At 46.6% G+C, this 22,669-nt stretch overlaps 1 protein-coding gene across 1 annotated transcript; it reads left to right on the top strand.

Moving 5' to 3' along the window:
- The first annotated feature begins 921 nt into the window (after positions 1-921).
- CBLN1 (cerebellin 1 precursor) lies at positions 922-4,408 on the top strand. The gene is made up of 3 exons (XM_030956259.1): positions 922-1,513; positions 1,730-1,849; positions 3,009-4,408. Exons 1-3 carry the CDS (start codon positions 1,097-1,099, stop codon positions 3,204-3,206), a joined length of 735 nt encoding a protein of 244 aa, XP_030812119.1. The 5' UTR covers positions 922-1,096; the 3' UTR covers positions 3,207-4,408.
- Positions 4,409-22,669: the final 18,261 nt, after the last annotated feature.

Here is a 22,669-nt window from a genome sequence, read left to right on the forward strand (position 1 = left end):
ATTAAGTTTCCCAGAGAAGATGCTAAAACTCCACAAAAGTTTTTATCTCTGAAGTTTAACTTTGTAAACAGATTTGCCAGTTAGAAAATACATCTGTTCCAGTCGTTTGTTTCTATTCTCTTCGTTTACAATCCCGGGTGATGATTTTTTGACAGCACATCCAGAACGAACACAGGTCAGACGTCCACCGAGACGAAGCAATCCTTGCACTTTAGGAAACAACGCCGACCCCAAAGCAGCGCTCCGGGCGGGTCCCGTGGCGGGGCAGGGCGCGGAGTCCCGGCCGGCGGGACTGTCCGTGTCAGCAGGGCGCTCTGCCGCCCACGAAGGGCTCTCGACGACGTCGGAGTTTCTTGCTCGGGAAGCCTTGCGGTTTGTTCCTCCCCGGAGTGCGAACGAGGCGGCTGAAGAAGACAGCGGAGCCTGACACTTCTGAGAGGGGTACCCGCGGCATCCCGTCCCTCGGCGCGATCTCCGGCGGGAGGGGCGCGGGGTCACAGCCGGTGATGCTCCGGCTGCTCGGAGGCGGCGGCGGGCCTTTGCTCGGCCAGCAGCCCGCTCCCTTCCAGCCTGCCTCGCCCAGCTGCACCGCGGAGAGCCGCGGCCCCGCTCCGCCCCACGGGCCCTCAGCCCGGCTTTGCCCGACGCCCCGGTCCGAGCCGCTCCACGGGAGTTCTGGAGCCCCGCCCTGCCTCAGCCCCGCGCGGCGCCTCCGCGCCCCGGCGCTCCTACCTACGCGGTGCGGTGCGGTGCGGTGCGGGCGGCTGCCGGGCACCTGCTCCCGCGCCCAGGCCCGCGCCGCCCCACAAAAGCGGCGGCGGCGGGCGGCGGCAGGCGGACTGCGCGGCCATTGGCGGCGGCAGCGCGCGGCGGGCGCCGGTTGGGCCGGGCGCGGCGGAGGCGGGCGCGGGGCGCTGACGCCAGCGCGGGGCCGGTGGGGAGGCGGGGCCGCGCCCCGCGCCGTCTTTGTGCTCGCCGGCAGCCCCGGCAGCGCCGCCGCCTCCCGCCGCCTCCCTCAGCCCCGCTCGGCGCGGCGGGCGGCTCCGCTCCGCTCCGAAGCGCTCGGTCCCCGCTCTGCGCCGCAGCGCTCCGCGCTATGTGTGCCGGCGCTCCGGTGCCTCCTCGCGGCCGCTTCCCCACCCGGCGGGGCGCGCTCGGCCCCGCTCTGAGCGCGGCGGGGCAGGGCAGCGAGCGGAGCGGAGCCCGGACGGTGCCGCCCGGCGCGGAGCGAAGGGAGCGCGGCGCCATGCGGGGCTCGAGGCTGGGGCTGGGGCTGGGGCTGCTGCTGGGCGCGGCGTGGGTGGCGTGCGGGCAGAACGAGACGGAGCCCATCGTGCTGGAGGGCAAGTGCCTCGTGGTGTGCGACTCCAACCCCACCTCCGACCCCACCGGCACGGCGCTCGGCATCTCCGTGCGCTCCGGCAGCGCCAAGGTCGCCTTCTCCGCCATCCGTAGCACCAACCACGAGCCCTCCGAGATGAGCAACCGCACCATGATCATCTACTTCGACCAGGTGGGGCGGGCGTGGCGGGGCTCGGGCGCTCCCGGGGCGGCGGGGCTCGGGGCGCGCCGCCGCGGGAGAAGTTGCCGGGGCCGGTGGCGGGGCCGGGCCGGGGACGCGCCGCCCCGCGGGGGCCCGCCCGCTGGAGGGGGGGCGCTGGGAGCCGGGGGCAGCGGGGCTGGGCGGCGGTGGCCCCGCGTTGGTGCTGACGGTGCCTTTCCCTTACAGGTACTAGTGAATATCGGCAGCAACTTCGACTCGGAGCGGAGCACTTTCATCGCGCCCAGGAAAGGGATTTACAGTTTCAATTTTCACGTGGTGAAAGTGTACAACAGGCAAACCATCCAGGTCAGCCCCAGGCGCCGTCGCCGGGCTCCGCGGGCACCGCGGGAGGGAGTGGACGGGGACGGGGCCGTGCGGGCGGCGGGGCGGGACGTGCCCCGAGCCGCCGCGGGAGCGCAGACCTGCGGCGATTCTCCGCTCCGGGGGACGGTGCCTGAGGGGCCACGAAGCCCCACCAGGCCTCCGCTCGGCCCCTCTCTGCATGAGCCGTCCCGGGATGGGAGGGGATCGGCCGCCTGCCGCCCCCTTCCAGCTTGTCCGGGCCCTCGGACTGCCCAGTGCCGCGGAACGCTGGCGGGAGCATCCCTGCACAGAGCCCCTAGGAACGGCAGTCCCTGGCAGCCTTCTCACCTTCTCCTTTGGCAGAAGGTTTCATAGGGATTTGGGGTTCAGGGAGGTTCCTATGGCATGGAAATGATCATGAATCTGTGCATGTCTGTGCAGATACTTGTATGTACCTGCCTTTTCTATGGGGTTTGATGCATATGCTGCTCTAGGTAGGGTTGATAAATTACCGGCCTGAAGCCAGGTGGTATAATCAAGACAGGAAATCTGACTGTATAATGATGCACTTTGCAAAGGTGTACGGACAGCTGTATAGCAGTGTTCTGGTGCAAGTGGCTTAACACCTTTAGCTTGGGCAGGTAGTGCATTATTAATGTGGGGTGTGCAGTCCCGGGATCATTACCGCGAGCTTAGCAGACCTTATTGACTGTGTTGTGGCATATTGTCTTTGCTGCCTAACAAAGGAAAACTACCCCTTGAATACACTTCAAAGGCCCTGACTATGCGGCTGTGGCTCTGCTCCTCGCTGCCTCTGAGGTTTCACATAAAGCCATCTTTCAATAAGTACAAGCAGACCTCTTTTCATAGCCTGAAAACACAGGCACCCTATTGAAATTCTCCAAAATAGGATCAATGTCCTGCTTTATATGCACCGGGTGTTTTGATGTGGTTGTCGGTCTAAAACAGTGGTGAAAGACTTCTTCCTTTGGAGTACATACCTTAGCTGGGTTTAGACTGCTATTTCTTTTTTATGGGGCTGGAGTTTCAGCTGTCAGAAGAGGCCTTTCCTTAACTAAGCATTTTGCCTGTTAGGAGAGCCCCAGTGGTGTCATTGTCTGACTTTAATTGACAGAGGGCTTTGTTTTATCTTGCTCTTTAGGTGAGTTTGATGCTAAACGGGTGGCCAGTGATTTCTGCCTTTGCAGGGGACCAAGATGTGACCCGGGAAGCTGCTAGCAATGGAGTACTGATTCAGATGGAGAAAGGAGACAGAGCTTATCTAAAACTGGAGAGAGGAAACTTGATGGGAGGCTGGAAGTATTCAACATTCTCTGGATTTCTAGTGTTCCCGCTTTAAATCACTTCTCATCCAAGAAACGGGAGAAATCTCTTACAAGTTCCCAAGTCAAAGCTGGGTTTGAAGAGTCATGGACAGCAGACTTTTTACATTCAAATATTAAAGAAGCTTAATCCTGCTTAGGTTTGTGTACATCTGCTTTGAAGAATTACTACTTATTTTTGTTGTGTTGCAGCCAACAGGCGGGAGACACTATAATTGATCAAACCCCCATTTATATTCTTCTCTCTCCTCCCACAAAATTAGTTCCCATGTCTGTGTCATTGGTGTAATCTGCCATTGTTCCCCATGGCTTCTGCCTCACACAAGTAGACTTTAGATATTTTCATTGTTCTTTACAGCATATTTTGTAGTTTTGTTTTTAAAACATGTTAATCTTGACTCTTTCTCTGAGTTTAACTTTTAAAAAAAGAAAAAAGCAAAGTATTTTTTGAATACATGGATGCCATGATGGAAGGGAAAATGCAATTCTTGCTGTGTACTGGCTGGCAAAAGGAAAAATTTCTACATGAAGAACTATCCACAGCCAAGGCTGACTAGAGTATTTCAATATTTCTATGTAATTCTGAGTGATTGTGAAATTTAAGGCTGCTAAATGTTTTGATGCTTGTTTTGCTCTTGTACAACGTGGCCCAACTAAACGCCAGGAAGTATACTGAACTTTTACTATTACTCTGTAATATATGTGTGAATATTGAAAATTAATTTTTGCTTTAATTCAATAAAGTTTAAATGGGACTTTTATTTTTCTTAACCAGAAATAAGGTTTCTCAATGCAGGTAGGCCGGGGGAGGAGGCTCGGCGGGGTCCCGGGGCTGCTGCAGCGGGAGCGGCTCGGGGGGCGCGGCCCGCTGGCCCCGCTGCCCGCAGCTCCCCAAGCCCTGCGGGCGGTGCCGCAGCCCGAGGGGACCCGTCCGTAGGGGGAAGTTTCACGCCGTCTCTGATATCCACTTATTTATAGCATTTATCTGTATTATATTCTCTAAACCAGATCGCATTTTATACGGCTGCCTAAAACCACCTGACCATGTGCACTCGAGGCTGGTACTATTGATTCGCTGGTATTATTTGTTTACCGTCTTTTGAAGATATAAATGCTATAATTTTGCAGTACTCAAAGAGATTACTACTTTTATTAAAAGGTGCGTACCGAGGATTTCGATTGTATCTAAACTTTAATGTGAAATAAATCGGTGAAACGACCCCCGGGCTGTGTGCGTGGCGCGGCGGCGGCTGGTGCGGGGCTGCCCCGGCTGCGGCACCAGCGGAGCCGCGCGAACCCCCGGCTCCCGGGAAGGAATTTAATTAGCTCCAAGAAGGGGGGATTAATACGAGCACAATAAGCAACGCTTCTCGCTTTATTCACAGGTTCTGCCCTGGAAACAGACCGGCGGGGCGGGCGGGGACGCGCTCCGCGAGGGGCGGCGGTGGGGATGGGGTCGGCCGGCGCCGGGAATGGCCGCGGCCCTCGGACTCCAAGTGGAATTCACCAGCCTGCTGCCAGCTCCTACTCCTCAGTCACCCTGCGGCGCACGGGCCAAAACGCCTTCTGGGCTCGCGGTTACCGCCTGGCCCATGTCGTGCTTCGCGCCCCGCAGGAGCAGGGGAGGCGCGGGCCGGCCACCCCCAACCGGGCCAGCAGCTCGCCGGGAGCTGGCCAGGAGCCGTGCGAGGGGACAGCTGAGACCAGGAGAAGGAATAATGACGGAAAGCAGCCGGACTGCGTTCACCTGGAGTTACAAACTGCTCAAGACAACCAATACGTCGCATTCTCCGGCCGCAAGCTCCTCTCTCAACGCGAGACTCTTTATTACTCTCTCCTGAAGCCTCTCACACCGCGCCGCCTCCCTCCCGCCCGGCTGCCAGCCCCGTGCCCCCTTCGCGCCCTCCTCTCCCGAACGGGTCAGGGCGAGAGGAGCCGCCCTTGCCTCCCGTGACCGCGGGGAGCGGGCAGTGGGGGAAAACAAAAAAGGCGGGGGGAAGGAACAAAAATTACTAGGTTGCAAGAGAAAGGAAGGCGGCCCTGTGACCTCCCCGCCTCATCGCGCCGGAGCCAGGCAGCAGCTCCGGCTGGGCCCGCCGCGGGGGATCCCAGCGATCGCCGCAGGTGCGGGGGCTGATGATGCTGATGCTTGTCTTTTGTTTTTTTCCTTTTCCCTCCTCTCCCTTAACTCGAAACAAATAAACCCGCCACCTTCCGCTGAAAGTTTTCCCCTGGTTCTGAGCGTCTCATTAATATTGTGCAGCTGGATATTACATTACTCCTATCGCAGCAAATCGCTGCTCTGCGGCTGTTATAAAACGCCGCTGTGGCTGCTCGAAACAGCCTCGTCTGCTCCGCGACCGCGCAGCGAGCCCCCCGCTCAGCGATGTTCCCCTCAGCGAGCCCCGCGCCTCGGGCCGCCTGGAGGCCCCGGGGTGGGGCGGGAGTAGCGGCGTCCTGGCTGAGGAGGTAAAGCCGCTGCCGCCGCCCCGAAACCCCCGCGGCGCTCGGCCGCCTCGCCGGCCAGGGGAGCCCTTGCCCGTGTCCTGTGCGGGGGCCCTGGCCCGGGACCCCGCCCTGGCTCCCTGGAGGGGCGGAAGGGCCCCGCTGCCTCCCCGCCCCGGCTCGGCCCGGAGCTGCCCCGGCCGCGGTGCTCGGAAGCGCGTCCGAGCGGCGGCGGGCCTGCTGCCCCGTGATTTACTTCAGCAGACGCGTTGTGTTTAAAAACAGCCCCTTCCTGCCGTCCCTGCGCCCCCGGCGGACAGGGAGAGGAAGGCCGCCAAGGTGCCCCCGATCAGACTGGGGGGCGCGCGGGGCGGCCGAGGGAAGCCGGCCTTGCCGAGCCCCTCGGGACAAACGGGACGCTGGGCTTCCCCAGGCCAGCCGGTCGCACCCATGGGCTCGCAGCCATCGCCACCTCTCCGTATAGCTGGTGCTTTGGCTCCGTGTTTGGCAGGGAAATGTGAAATGAGCTCCTGGTTGCACCTGCTCGGAGCCCGTTCTATCCTGGAAACCGCCGGCACCTGGGCGACCGAGGCAAGTCCGCTTTCCTGCCTGGGCAACGCCGGGCCCTGCGAGCCGGTGCTGGGAGGAGAGCGGGCTCCGAGGGGGTGACCAAACCGAAGGAACTGGATGTAGGTGCCATTTTAAGTGGCAGAGCTGGCCAAGCTGGGGGGGGGTCTGGCTACGGGCACCGCTGTGCGGGCTGCGCGGAGACAGAAAAGGGCCTGGCTTTGTCCGGCAGCCTGGCCACGGCCGGTAAGCATCGGGCGGGAGTCACGAAGCCCCAGCACCGAGGGGTCCCTCGCAGGGAGGTCAGGTCCCCTCAGGGCTCCGGAGGCCTTGTCCCCGGCCCCCGCGGCCGCGGTACTGCTGGGCTGCTCCGGGCTCGGGGCCGCGCTGCCCCCAGAAATGAGCAGCCGCTGCTCTGTACTCTGCTTTAATGTGTTTTCAGTTGATGTATGTAATGTCTGATTGAATTTATTGCTGATTAGCTTTGAGCATGAGTTTACACAACAAGAAATTATGTTTCATTCAGTTCATTAGCATGTCTAGTGTTTGCTTTATGAGCATATCGCTAATGGTAATGACCAATGTTGATTGATTTCTAATGTGAATATAATTACACAATGTTGAGGAATTAAAGGGAGAATCCGCATTTTTAATTGTTGGGTTTTTAGGGACGGCGTGTGGGGGCGAAGGGGCTGCACAGGGAGAAACAAACCAACTCTCTTCTGCGCAAACGATGAGAAGGTACAGATTAATGACTCCAGCAGGAGACGGGGAGTTTGGTCCAACAGAAGAACAAGTCAAATACAGTTAACTCAGGGAATAGTTAATGCACACTCGACATAATTTCCCCTCGTCTGCCCCCCAGGTACATCTGCAAGCCCAATAAGTTGGTTTGGCAGCGGCCGTTCCCGAGGAGCCGGCGGAGGCAGGGCTTGCTTCGTGCATGGCCGGGCAGGCGCTCCCGCAGCCCCGCCGGCGGCTGCGCGGCTCCGAGGCAGCGCCGCCGGAGCGGGAGAGGCGAGCCCTGCCCGGGGTCAGCGGGGCGGCTCGCCCGGCGCTGGAGCGGCAGTGCCGCCCCCGGCAGCCACAGCCCTGCCCGCATCCTTCCTGCGAGCCGGACACGGACACCGGAGAGTGCTGGAGAGCCCCGGCCGGGGCCGTGCGAGGGCTGCAACAGGTACGGGGAGCGGAGCGGGCTGGCCACGGGGGGTTAGAGGCACGGAGGGACTGTGAGGGGACTGTGAGGGCTGGGCGTGAGGAAGTTGGAAGCAGCTTGTGTACTCCATCTGGTGTCTGTGCTTCTGAGGGTGACCTCCGAGAGTGTCCTTTCCACTAAAAAGGAAAGGTGGCCCAGGAGGGGAGAGATCAGGGCTTTGCTGGAGGCATCTCCAGTGGGATGTGCAGAGGGAGAGCAGGAAGGCGCGGGTTCTGAGGAAGCCCTGTAGTGCAGAAATCCTGGGTGGGACACACACACTTGTGGAACTGTTTTAGTTTCACCCTCAGACAGGGTCAGTGGGTGAAGTGTGGTGTGAATTCTGCCAGCAAGGAGTTGCCAAAAGGCCTCTGTTGGTTGCCCAAAAAGAAAAGAGGCCTTGTGTTTTTTTTGGGGAGTGAAACAAGCTGTGTGCCTTGCATGACAGGAGAGGGCTCGGGCAAGGCTGGCAGCAACCAGTCCCTGTGCCTTGGGGCACTGGCTGAAAATCCAGTGTGGGCTGGAGGCAGTGATGCCTGCAGTGGGTGCACTTCCCCTTCCCCAGTACCTCCTTCCTTCCTTCCAGCTGTATTCCTAGGATACAGGGCACTGGGCTTCCTCTGCTCTGGTGGTCCAGAGTCAAAAGCAGTGTTGATCCCAGTGTGAGCTGTGCACATCTGGGTGCAGAGCATTCTTGCTCTCCCCCTTGACAACTTTGAACCTTTTGTTGGACAAGAGAGGAAGATAATGCCATTGCCTTTCTGCAGCTTCATACAGCTGGGGAGATGTGGTGTCCTGTTTCACCAGTAGCACTTAGGTTCTTACAGTATGGGGTTCCTAAAGTGAAACAGTTGTTCTGAACTCAGGATGAACCTGGGATTCTAAAAAATCCAGTTTGTAAAATTTTTCTTGGGGCAGGAATTGTGGAGCTATTGGAGAATGGGTCTAACATTGCATCAGCATGTAGATTTGAAGAATATACCTAAGGGTCTCCTTCCTCTTGTGCTACATCATTAACAAAGACGGGTTCAGACTTAGTCATGAGTCCTCAGGCAGCATGCTGCTTGTGGCTCTCTTGGTGTTGGTGACCTTCTAATTGACTGAAATTCTGTTAAGCTATCAGAAAAAAAGAAGACCCAAGAAAGAGATGTTGGAAGAGTTTGATCAAAATGAAGACAAAAGATATGAATAATTGTCATTCACATTAGTAATTCATGTTGCAAACAGTATGCTCAAAGAAGTATCAGGGCTTCAGCTGCAGTTATATTTCCAGGGTTTGTTGTTTTTTTTTTTTTTTTTTCTACACAACACTCATTCAAGGACTAAAGGTTCACGGGAGGACTCCTGCTTTGTTTGCAGTTAATAGTCATCCAGCTTGTAGTGGAAATTCTCACTGCATTGTTGGGCTTCATGCTAATAAATTTTAATGTGCTTTCAATGTTTTGGGCTTCAGGGTCATCCAGTCAGGGCCATCCTCCTTGAGCTGCTTCTATACTGACAGTTTTTCCAGTAGTAACTGGAAAAACAAGTGATTTTCCAATTTTTCCAGTAGTAACAACCGCTTTAAAAACAAATATTTTAGTGGAAATTAACATAGTCCTGAACCTTTTCTGTTGACAAAATCCCTGTGCCATTAATTGCACGGCAGCTGGTTTTGGTGTTGCTGTCACCAAAGCAGATCAATATTTCTTTCTGTTATGAAATAAAAATGCTGAAGCTTAAAAAAAAGAGTTATGAACATGTCACATTGCTCACTCTACAATTCTTTCCATCAAAATTTTTTGTATAACTCTTCAGGATGTTGGTCACAATGCCTGGTATATTGACCTGATAAATACATTTCCATTGAAAGAATGGAGAAGTATTTTGTTCTTTGCTATGCATGTGGTACTGTTCCTGATTTTGTAATTAAAATCTGGCCATAGGACTTGAGATTTCATGGGTCAGTTATCCTTCCTACTTTGATTCTCCCCAAATTTTTCAGCATGCATTGAATCATGTTTTAAAATTATTGATTGGCATGGATTCATAATTCCCCTGTGAATGTTTTTATAATTTCTTTACTTGGTTTTGTGTTTCCTGGCTGACAATAGAGCTGAATTTCCCTACAATTCTGTTAGTTGAGGTGGAGGGAAAAAGAAGCTTCTGATGTCTCTCTTTTTAATCTGGTTTTATTGTTCCTTTGCTGTCTTCTGAGTGATTAATCTCACTATTTTAGTCTTCGAAGAGCCTTTCCAAAGGCTCAATTGTTCACACAACCCAGAGGATTGCAGCCTCTAGTTTTGAAACACCTCCTTTGAAATGGCAGGACCAGCTCAGGACCAGCTCTATCCAGAAGAGTGAGATGAGGCTCAGCAGTTGTTATATCCACAGCAGAGACTCTAATTCCTGTCGCTGTGCACTTTGTCATGTGGCCAGCCTCTTGCAGTGCTGCATTGAGCAGAGACCTTCACTGAGCTTCCTGCAATATTCCCAGGCCCCTATTGTGGCTTGATTAAGCTAATTGAGAGCTCTGCTGGGAATTAACCACCATTAATAAATGTAAACCTACCAGCTTTGCATTTAGCCTATCATGTACATGAACAATTGCACAGCTCTGACCAAACTTGGAATTAATTTTTTTTCCCCTCTATGGAACGAAGACATCACTGTCTTGAAGCACGGGTTTAACACAGCATTTTGACCTGTGAAAGTCATATTTATTTTCCTAATATACGTAGTGGAAGGACTTTTTTGACAAGAAAGGACTTTGAAACAAATACATTGAGAGTAAAATCAGCTTTCCCCTATAGCAGGAAGAGGAGGATCTTTCTTTTTTAAAGTAGAGATGCCAAGGCTCAGTTTTGAAGATATGGTTTTAATTCCAGTGGGTCATTAAATGAGTTTTTTCTGCTGACGTAAGTTTGCATAGCTGTGTTGCAGTGCAGATTCTTGCAACTCATTCTGACTGTGGGAAATTATGGCAGAACTCAGGAAGCTGCTGTCACAGAAATACATTCCTGTCCCATTTCCTGAATTCTTGTGAGCAGTAGATACACTTGCATGAGACAGGGATTATTTGGATCACCAGAACTTTTGAAGAATACATTAATATTTCTTCTTCTCACATTTCATTTTAATTTTTTCATGGAGCCTTATATAACACGACTGAATTCTTTTGGCCGTGTTTTCAAGATCATGTAAGAATTCTGGATAACTGTTGAGATAGTAAATGATTTCAGGGGTAAACACATGGTGGAATGATGCTGTTGTCCAGGAAAATGTTGTCCAGAGGTGCCTAGGGTAGGTTGGTTGTTTGTTTGGTTGGGTTTTTTTTAATAACTGGAATGTCACAGAGTGGTCCAGTGTTAATTGGTGATTGTCATGTACATTTCTATCAGTGTAGGGTTTTAGGTGCATAAGCTGTTTTAGTCCCATGACAAATTTTCCTCTTTAAAATATTTATATATTTTGAAGACAAAAAAAACTCATTAAAAAGCATTGAAACTTAATATATCAAGTAAAGTATTTGTTTCAATAGTAGTTATTCTCTTGAAACTGTCAATGGTTTTAGGAAGAAACTGCTTCTCCTCTGTTTACTAGCAGTCCTTCAGATGGTACTGAAGATTTGAATACTTGTTCTGTGTGGGAAAGGAAAAAGCTGTACTGTTCTGGAGTTGTTTAAGACAAAATGAGTGAAGTGCTCACAAAAAATGAGAACACAATATCAGGGACAAACACAATTTTTGTTTCTGACTGTTTTGTGTCTTTGTGGCTGAGATGGTCATAGTGTAAGGTGGTGTTGGCTCCTGACACCAGGCAAATGGGAGCTGCAGCTCTCTAGGCCAGCTAGTCAGTGCCCACAGGTTGGGTCATGGCTGCTTTATGCCCAGAACATGGAAATGCAGCCAAATCCCTTTGGTTATACTTCAGCAGCTGGGAAGATGAGTCCTGTATAATCAGAAATCAACTGCAGAATGGTAATTTTAGTTTAATGCTTTTAATATTCCCTTACTGTATTGTGATTTCAGCAAAGCTGAAGATGTTGCAAATACAACACTGGGGTATGGCTTATAAATTGATATAATTAGGAGCTGGTCTGATCAGTGCTATCAATGTCAGCACATTCCAAAGAAGGCAGGGCTGTTCATTCAGGTTGGCTTTGTGTGTGTTCTCTCAATTGGAAGCTGTGTGAATATATTTTATATTTTCCAAATGTATCTGTCACATCCTACCTTAATGGTGACAGCATATCACATCACACCGTGTCTCTGTCTCACTGTATCTACACTGGTGTCTAATGAATGCTTCTGCACAAAGGCTGCTGTTCACTGAGAGCTGAGTGAGCTCCTGCCTGACTCAGAGGCTTTTGCTCAGCCCTTTAGCTCTGCAGTTTATGGCAGTTTCCCCCCTGTTATCCTGTGGCCAGGCTGCACTAACCCTGTGTCTGTTCTCAGGGCAGAGGAGGATGGGGGGAGGCTCCTTTCCACAGCTGAACAGCACAGAAACATTTCTGCAAGCTTGAAGCAAAGGCATGTTACCTGGTAAGAAGCACTGAGCGCTTCTGGCCTGGCAAGGTAAGCCCTGGCCACACCTGACCAGGTGTAGCAGAGTTTTAAACCCTTTGCCACAGCAGTTTGTATCCACAACATCAGTAATGTGCAACAGTCCTTTATATCTTGAGATATTTTTTTGTATATTCCTTCTGTTGCAGTTGCTCATTTGCTGAGTTTTCTCCATTAGTTGTTTCAGTTTTAAGTGCTTTGGTAATCTTTCTTCTCAAAAGGCCCAGTACTTCAGCCTTGCCAGTCAGGAGGAGAGCCTCTTGGCTGTGCTGAGTTTGTGCCTGCCTCTGTGTATTGACTTCCTGTCATCTCTGAGATTAACTTAAAATAATTCTTGCCTTTAGTAGCCCGTTCCAGTTTTCTCCACTATCTTTGTAGGTTGTTCGTGCTGTGCTTTTCCTTTTCTAACTTAATTTTTTTTCTTGTTTAGAAGAACCCTGTTGATATTCAGTATTAGAGTCTCTGCTGGAAACCAGTAATATGTTCATTCTGGCTGAAGTATTGGCTCCCCACATCTCTGACTGGCTCCTCAGGAAAGGATGGAGATAGATACTGATACCTCTAGTTACTCTGTTGAGGACCCTACCATTTTGCAAAACACTGGAGTTGAAAGTGTGTCCATGGAGTTGAAAGCAACAAGGTTCTTCCTGATTTTTAAGTTAAAGCACTTGAGCATAAACTTGCCAGCTCTGTATGCCTTCAGCTAGATAACAGAAGTACAAGAATTGTTTTATATTTAAGCCAGCAGATAAAAGTGGCCTTTTGAAAAGTGGAATATTCCTTTAGCAGGAATCACAAGCAACAGTCAGCTGCTTTTAGGGTGGATGGCAAAAGTATGTTCAGGAAGACAGATGTGGAGGTTTGTTCTGTGTTTACATATAAGCCCAAGTGAGCGAGTTTGTTTCTTTGGCTAATAAGTTGCTTTAGTAAATATTATTGAACCTGACTGGCATACTGCTATGTTGTGAAGTGCAATAGCAAAACTCATGGAAAGATTTTCTCTACATTGTAAAGTTATACAATAGCTGAGGTTTGCTTTCTGTGTCTGTTTTGCCAAGGAGGTAAATTGTACCAGTGTCTTTGGCTGCTGTGGTTTGCTTTATTACCCATACTGGATGGGACAATGACTCTTCCCTCTCCCAGTTATGCGTGGCAAAAGAGTCCAGGAGAATTATCCAATTGGTAGCTCATTAAATAAGTATCTATCCAGGCTCATGACTGAGCATGAAGTTTCACATGTTTCAGAGTTAAAAGTTGCAAGGGAATAAAATTCTTCTCACTAAATGATAGAGAAAACACAGTAGGAGGTATTTTGTTCAGGGAATACAAGCTATTGTCCTACCCTTGTCCAGAAGGCTACATACATCAAGCAGAAGATGTCTTCCTTACATTCCAGCTAAATCAATGTTATTTCTTCCAGAACGCTGCTGCTTCCGTTTCTAGAGATAAAAAAACATAGCTCACTGTCAGGAGATAATTCCTTCTCTTGGGCTTTCTGTCCTTGACCAGTAGAAGTTTTTATTTTTCTTAGACAAGGAAGCCTTTCTTTATCCCTAGAAGATTAAATTGTCTTGCTGGTAGATCTGCCTTACTGAAGAAATGGAGGAGGAAAAGCAGATAGGGAAGAAATAGAAAAGAAAATAATTTCAAGGTATCTTTATAGTCTCCTATTGTTAGGATGTCAATTACTACCATATATCACCTGCACAGCAAACTTGTCATAGCTTGGGGTATTTTTTTTTCTCTCCACCTAGTAGAAAATGTATCAGTTATCCATATGAAATCTTTTTTTTGTGGGATTCATCTTTTAAGTATGGCTGTGATGCTCAGAGGGATTTACTTTTTTAACTTCCTATTCAGAAGGATGAATGTTTAAAGATCATGTTTTTTTAAACTTCAGTTGTGCATTCCATGGGAATAATTGAAGAAAATGATGCCCTTTTCAGCTTTTTGAGTTGGCACAGCACTTGTTTGAGGTGCTGACGGCTCACACTACAGAGTGGTCACTGCTGGCAGATCCAGCAGTGCATCTGTGGCTGGGGGCTCTGATTTAACTGTAACCCTCCTTTTGATGAGGGCAGAGTGCTTTAGTAAACATGGACTCTCCAAAACAGTGGTTAGGAGTAGAAAGGAGCTTTAGGGCCTGAGGAAAGCCCAGGCTGGCTCTGTAAGGGGCCAAAGGGAGGCACCCAGCTGCAGCTGGCAGGTGCAGGGTGCTGTCAGTGCCCCGAGCAGTGCTGTGGGTTCGGGGGCTGTTTCAGCTCCCCTTGCTGACAGACTCTGCTGGGAGGGCAGCTCTTAGCAGTGAGCTCTTAGCTCTTATCAGACATCCAGAGCAGCAGGAAAGGCAACCACTTATTCACAAAATGCTTTGACTTGCAGACCTTAGATACAGATTTTCTTTTCTATTGCTGCTGTGGGAACAAGAACTGACTTGTGTTCTTTGGAGCACAGATATTCATCCCACCCTTGGAAGGAGGGGCAGGTGCATCCCTACGCCCTGGCAGTGCTTGTGTGACCCTCTGAGAGCAGCTCCTGTCCTGAATGCTTTGCTTTGGAGCTTCAGCATTGACTGTGGCCAGGAAAGGTTTGCCAGGAGGGCTCCCAGCCCTCCCTGGGGCAGAGGGAGGATAATGAAGGGAGCTAAAAGGTGAGAGGTGTCTGCTGGTTCAGCTCTCCCTTGGTCAAGTTCTCCCTCCTTGATCTACCTAGTTCTTAGGTAGAGTCAGTCCTCTATTCCTTTCAATTAGAGCTCCATCCTACTTTTCTGTCCCTTCCAGTTTGTGGATTTTAATCCTTTCTCAAGTCTGTTTCACTTGTATTTCTTCTTTGCTTTCATGACTCAGGACTTTTTTTCCTCATTTCCTTCATGCGATGTCATTTCTTGTGGCTGGAACAGTGTCCTCTTTTCTGAAAGGAAACATCAGTCCAGCAGGAGGATTAAAGGAGATTTTAAAATAAATTCATAGGGAGTCTCAGAAACTGGAAGAAAATGGCAGGAAGTTTCAATTTGAACGAGCTTTATTTCTGTATTGTATAATATAATTCAAAATGTTATCAATGTCTATAAAAGCATAAATAAAAGGCAGCAGTAGAGGTTAAAAAAGAGGATGTAAAATTAAATTTCAAAATACTGTGGAGGAGGATGAAGGGCCAGAACCCCAAGTAGCAAGCTACTTGGAAATTGAAAAGGTGTGAAATAAAGCCAAAAAATGGAAGAAGCTCCCCCAAACCAGCAAAAGAAAGCCCATCTAGGCCAGTCTAAGTGAATAGGTTAGGAGCTCTACAGGAAGGGAAGGTTAAGCAGTTTCTGTTTACATTGTACACAGAAAGAAAAAATACCCACAAACTTTCCTCTGGGTCCAAGGGAGACCAGAGAAGCACTGACAATACAATTTGGTTATATTGCTCAGACAATGTTTAAAAATACACAAACAATCTCTCAGCTTTCTCCTCTAACTTCCTCTCTGTCTTTAAATAACCAAAAACCCACAAAATATAAATATCAAAAATGAGCCATCAAAATGACAGATTCTTCTTTAAACTTACTCTTAGAGGTTAGATCACAAATTCTCTTCTGCTGTAATGAACATGATTAAAACCATAATATTTCCTTCTATGCCACCTTGAAAAGTAAACAATTCAGTGGAGAATTATAATTATAAAATGTTCCATGCCCTACTCTCATTTAACACTGCATTTCATACCAGCTACAGCTGCTGTTACCAGAAAAAGATTTGTATAACCTCTGTCAAATTTCCTACAAATGAAATTTTTTCTGCTGCCAGTATGGACCTACAACTTGTGGCATGATCCCCGTGCCTTGAAGACTTATGACCTTTGCTTGAAAGAAGAGCAGAACTGAATGAGATTTGATGGAAGTACATCAATAAAATAATGATAAGCTCCATCAAAAGACACGCCACGTTTAGTGTATTTGTCATAAGCATGGTTATCATCATCTTACCCTAAAAGTATATTTTCAGGTTATAGGAATCTGCCTAAGGTCCAACTTACACAGCAACTTTATTTATTTATTTATTTATTTATTTATTTATTTATTTATTTATTTATTTATTTACTTATTGAGGCAAATGATGGTTTGCACTGGTCTCCTGTGCATCAATCTCTGCTTCACTGCATATTGCAGCTGTTACCTTAAATTCTGTGCCTTGGGCAGTGCAGCATTAGGCACTGCTATGTTGGAAACAAGGAACGCTGCTTCCAGTTGCACAGCAAGTAAGGAAATGGGTGAATCTTTCCTTTTCCTGTAAGAGAAGGGTTGCTGTTTCCCAGTTAGCTAAATTGTTTTAAATGTAGGACAGGTTTGATTTAGGATGTGGTGGTGAAATCTCAGACAAAACAATTATTTTTAATTTATGATGTGTCAGGTTAGTCCCATGTCAGAGTTGTTACTTCTGCTTGGGCCCACTTTTCTCTTTTGCCAGTAGAATGTTAGGCATGTAAGGCTAGTGCATGTTACTAATACTGGGGTATTCAAGCCTTCTTTCCTTACAAATAAACAAATTCTAAGTTTGCCTTTTAAAACCTCAGATGTTTAATTTTTCTGTTGTGTTTCCACAATGTCATCTTAGTAAGCTGATTGGTTTCATTTGATTTGAGTTAATTCTAAATGTTGTTCTGCAGAAACAGGGAAATGGAAGCTCTCTATCCCAGGCTAGAGGAGTAAAGACCAAGCTGTGTGACCATTCCCTGGTAGGCCCTGGGTGTGTCAGATCTGTGTTCAACTCCAGAGACCCCCGATGGGATGCTCAGCTCTTGCATGATACCTCTTGCTAATGGGAACTGCCCTTGCAGAATTCTGTTATGCATAATAAGGTACATATTGGATGAGAATAAAACCAGCTCAGCTTTATTATGTGACTTGCATGCCTGGTAATGAATAGAAGGAAGGCACACACCTTCATGAACAGAGAAATTTAATATAGTCTCTTCCTGGAGTTGCACCAGTGGGACTGAAAGTTTATTTCAGCATTCCAAGGGCAATAAAAATCTAAATTTAAACTCAAAATGTATTCAAAAGAGTACCCAGAGGCTATGTGCTGTTCAAACTTTGTTTAGGTCATAACTGCTTATGTAAAGTTAGTTTACACCAGCAAGTTAGGCTTTATGTTTTTGAGCAGAACCTCTGTTACTAGGAAAGGCAGAGCAAGTGGATGCATCTCAAAGTTCAGCTCTGCTTTACTATTGCATTTAGTTCAGCTCTTTACTGCTTAGTGCAGAGCTGTGTGGGGAGATTTGTAGCTCTTAACCTTCCTTGTGCAGACACTTTTAAATTCTGATCCATTCCCCTTGTTAGACATCTCAGATGTTTGGGTTTTCTGAAAGGAGAGGTGAAGAAGATGCCAGGTGAGGGTTGGTTTGCTGTAGCAGGTAAATGCCTGTTGTTATAAACACAGGCTGGGAGGGCTGAGGATGAGCAGTAGCCAGGTCCCAGCCAGTGGGCCCTCACCTCAGAGTGTCACTGGTCCATTGTGTCCCGTGAAATCTGTAAGCCTGACTTTGCAGAACTGAGCATTTCAACTTTTCTTAGAGCACAAATTGATGGGAGTGGCTATGAGATGTGAAAAGTGCTGTGTCTATTGCTTCTGTGAGAGAAAAATGCAACTTTTCAAGCAGTTTAAAATACAGTTTTGGGGAAATAATTAAAGTTACAAGCCATGTTTATTTATTCTTAGGTTTTTTTCATTCTTTGAAATAGTTCTGCTATGGGAAGCGCGCCCAATATTTAAGATATTTGATATCACAACAAAGATTGAAGACTAATTTACATAAGAATACCACTTATTATTTGTGAAAGGCCAAAAAAAGTTTCAATATGTTGGGAGACTAATATGCATAAGATGTAATCTCCAAAACTGACAGTCTCTAAAACTGCAAATAAATACACAAAAAACCCAGCTGAAGAAAAACACTTGCATTTTATAAACAATAAGATATATTAAAAAATCCTCTAATATGTGTCTGTTGATAAAGGCTTCAACTTCTTTTTGTTTGTTCTGCACCTTGTCAATCCCTCTTTCCCATCAGCCCCTGTTTAGGTACCCTCTGTCCATTTTACCTGCCTTCCCAGATGTACTTAGACCTCTTTTTTTCTTTGGATATCTGTTTCACAATGACTGCTGCATGGATAACACTGCTGTTATATGGTAAACAACTTCACTCATTTGCATGCTGTACTGATAATTTGAGGCTGTTGGTATCGTAATAAAATACTCATTTATTTTTATCTGCATGGCTTGCAAGTAGTTGCAAGAAATCCATTTTTTGGGTTTCTTCATAATTATTGTGTAGTATTTATATTGTGTGTTCTCCATAATCTCACTGATTTCTTTTTACTCACAGAACCAACAGTGGCATCTCCCTATCTTTTAGATTCATTACCCAGGAGTGAAGACCAACAAGAGAATTGTACAAATGCAGCCATGTGCCCAAGAATGGCACAGATTGGCAAAGGCCTGGGGAAATGTCCTACCAGCCACGTGCATGTTTTACCAAGACTTCATAACACCTTTTTGTTTTATGTGAACATGGTGTGGTGTGTGTACCTACACAGTCCCCAGGAAATCTATAGAGAAGATGTAGTTACTACTTGCCATTGAAAATTGCAGAGCTTCTATAAAAAGAAACAAATTCAGCTCCAGTATCTTTCCCCTTCTCTTAAATAATATTATAGTAATTAAATTTTAATATCTAAGTTCTTTTTAGGTCATTAGTGGTATAAGGCTGCATATATGTGCCTCTTCAGAAAACAACTCAGTCCATAATCTCATAATGTTGATTCTACCTGGCAGTTTTATTTGAACTTAATTTCTTTTTCACCTAATGCTGTTACCCCAAGAGTTATGAGACAGGCATCAGCTGACAGCACCAGGGGAAGGATAGGTATTGACGACAGCATAAAAGCAAAAGGGGAGGAAAAAGAATAGCTATTGTAGCATTTATCAGTATTCTATTAATAGTCTGCTCAGACACAACTGAGGAATAAAACAGACATTCATACTGCAATTTCTTGCAAAGGTTGAAGCTATTCATCTGCATGGTTACAAGGCAGAAGTCTAAAGCTTTCAGGTATTATAGCTGTTTCATTGTATTGTTATAATCAGAAGCAACACCTTAAAAAGCCATTGCCTTGGGTGTAAATACTCTTTGGAAGGAATGTAGATACAGCCAGCCATCCTTCCTGGAGTGCTTTTTAAAATAGTGCCTTTACAGTTTAAAACAAAACTATAGCCAAATACTCTGAGCAGGGAACAGGGCCAGGAGTCTTTAAGTTTAGGGCTCAACTGACCATCCAGAGAAGTGGACAGAAAGCCTCTTATTGTTTCCCATGATTTTTTATTGTTTCAGCAAAGGAGAATGTTTTCACTGTGTGTGCCCAGGTAGAGATAAGCACCACAAGAGCTGATGTTCTTTTTTACAGTAGAAGAGACTGGAGCAACAGGGTGGGAGACATGCTCAGAGACACCTGCCATGTCTGGAAACCCACCTGACCTAGGAATGTCTGTAATGCCCATGGAGAGCTTTGTAATCTGATCCTGGGCGGCAGCTGTGCCCTTACCTGTGCTCTCTTTCATGCCCTCATGGAATGTAGATGTTTTGGGCTGAAGCAGAGCTCCCTATTTGGGTCACAGGCTGGTTTCAGAGCATGTAACTCTGCTGTCCTGAGACACCTGCCTTAGGAGCTTGGGAGCTCTGGAGCAGAGACACCTGACTCGGCCTCTGCAGGTGTCTCATTCTCTCTCCTTAATATTACAGAGCTCTTAGGGCAGCTGCTTTCTTAATTAGGCACCTCATCAAGTGTAGTCTGGTAGAGGAATGACATTGGGCTTTGTCACATTGAGAATTATGAGGGCAAACTTGAGAAAACAAAGGGGGAATGAAACTAAAGGAAACCAACCAAACAAACCACACTAAAAAGCAAAAACCACGCACAAAAAAAATGGGTCAGGCACTTGTTGGTTTTAGCCAACCCATGACCTACTGCTACTTTTCATTACACTTACAAACTGAAACACAGTTAACAATTTCTTTCAAGTTGATACCCTCGGTTTTTCTATGAGGTCTTATTATAAAGAGCTCACTTCCTCCTTTGTTACAATGTGGTTTTTAAGCAAGGAGAAAGAATTGCTGTGAACAATGTAGATTGTCAAAGATGGAATTTCAAAAGGTCCAAAATATTCCTTGGTTGCAGTCACCCAACAGTTTCCTCAAGAAAAATGGAGAACAATTAAAGAAAAATGTTTTTCATGTACTCAAATATTTCATTTTTGTTTTAGTGAACTCAGTCTGGTTTGTTTCAAGATGGGTAGAGAGAATTAAAAATTCCTTGCCCCTGAACATTTTGAATTTCAAAAATGAGCTATTATGTTAAAATTCTTATTTTAAAACCTGTTTGAGAAAATGCATAGTATATTTTACTTATTTAGAAAAGCTGTGTTTTCCTACAGCTCTTTAAAGTAATGAATTTGTTCTTTGGAGAAATCCTGGATTCTGAAATTAAAACTGCCATTTGATTTTCAATTGGAATATTTTATTGTTGCAAGTGTACAACAGAGGTGCAATTGCAACTGGGATCCTTTATAAAACCTATTTAGTCAAAATATTAGGACACTGAAGTGGGTTCAGATTGCATTAGAGAGCACTTCTTGTTCAGGACTCTTGGCAGAGAAAGGAAGAAGAAAAAAAATAAGTGTTTCTATGTCAATATTCCCAGTTTTAAGATTTAGGTATAATTATTCTATTCATTTTACATCATGTGCTCTTCTTTAGTCAGTTGTGTGCCTTTAGATTCTGCAAGCTGAGTGAGAAAATTTAAAGAAAGTCCTGCTTTCAGGTGGAATAGTTTTCCATGCTTAAAAACTGAGTGATAATTGGATTTTGTTCCTAGGGACAAGGAGTATTTGGTAACTCTGCAATAATTACAGTAAGGTCTCCTTGATTTTGCTGTTTGCACTAGCCAGCCCTTGAAAGGAAATATTTTGTGTGCACGTTTCTGTTGTCTGCCTTGTGTCAGAAAATGCATGTAAAATGCTACCCAGTCTGACACCTACTTTGTCTCCAGTGTTTTCCTTGTGTAAATGACTTCCCAGCTGCATGGAAATAGGAAAAATGTCTCCTGTTTCAAACAGAACTTTCAGCATTCTGGAGGTTATTCTTGAAGTCAATAGGAGGGAATCTAATTGCACTTGTTTTATGTGAGATGAACCAACTTGAGAAAGTCTGAGAGAAGAACTTTGCTCTCCTTTATTTTGGTGAAAGTTTCTGGCAAGCAAAATGCATTAATGAAATTAAATTAATGTCTCCACTCATGTAGGAGAGATTTTGCAATGCACTTTTTTTCATCCAGTTTTATGAACATTGAGATTTCCACTGTCTCAGAGTTCTAAGAGGAAGCTTTAGTCTCTTTGGTAGCTGAAGTAAAAGGAGACATTTGAAATTATGAATGAAGAATTTAAAATTTAACATTAAAAAGGTGAAAAAAAAAACCCCAGTTACAAGAGAGTAAGCTCTGCTGAAGGCACTTTTGTATTGCAATATTTTAGAAAAACTACTCACTAAAGATTTTTTTAACCCAGAAGCATATGAAGATAATCCTCTTTTTTGACATGCTTTACCTTTGCAAAGTTCCTGGGCTGTTGACAGGTACAACAAGACATGTGCTACCCTTACATGCTATTAGTGCAGCAGGCTTTGAAAAATGTCTAATGCATTGGCATATCTGACAATTTAGGGTATTAGTTAACAGTAAGACTTTGTAAATAGAGTGAATTTTAGCTCCAACTGCTGACTTGGGCATTCAGTCAACATCTGCAGTACAGGGATGAGCAACAAATAATGTCATTTTCTGCTCTAGAGATGGAAGTTGGCGTTATACAGTGTGTATGGCTCAGCCTCAGAGCAATGGTAATTGCAATGTATTGAAGTTTTGCATTGTAATAAAAATAGAGACCATTAGTGGATACCATTTATGTCATTAGTATTTAGTGGCTGTGTGTTGCAGCTTTTTTAGTGCTCATAAAACTGTCTCTGCTTGCAGATATGTGACAGCACTGATATAAATTTAAATGTTTAGAAATCCATAAGACATAAAATATAGATAGTAAATAGGGGCATAACATTATAGACAGAACCTTAATAATTTGGCACACAAATGTTTATATATTTGCATGTCTAGTGCAGAAATTAGCATAATGGTGCTCACATTTATACTACGGATGAACTTGATTAAGCAAAGAATAACAAGTGAATTAAAACTGAGGCACATCATGCAGAAGCAGCAGAGAATACTTTCAGGTCCCCAAAAGGGAATTTGTGATGTTGAAAGGTACATCATCTGCACACATCTGGTGAGATATTGATTTTTCTCTTTATAGACTTTCTACTAGTTACAGCACCTGTTCCACTAACTAGTATTACAGTTGTTCTTAAGAAGTGATTATATTAATTAAACAATAAAAAAGATAATAAAGCTGCTAGGAACCCTAAGATAGAAATTGTCTGGTACTAAGTTAACAGTTCTGGGGCCAGCCAGCGCAGGGAAGGTCATGGTGTTTAGCCCAAAAGAGCAATATCTTGTCAGAAAACTAGAGGCTGGTGTGAGGGCAGGGAAGGAGGCGGCTGAGGAAAGACTTCTTTGGAGGCTGGGGTGGGAAGGAGTCCAGGAATATAGCACAGGAGGATTTCCCTAAATTCCAAATGTTACACATGA

The sequence above is a fragment of the Camarhynchus parvulus genome, chromosome 11, assembly GCF_901933205.1.
Source record: "Camarhynchus parvulus chromosome 11, STF_HiC, whole genome shotgun sequence".
Classification (NCBI taxonomy): Eukaryota; Metazoa; Chordata; class Aves; order Passeriformes; family Thraupidae; genus Camarhynchus; species Camarhynchus parvulus.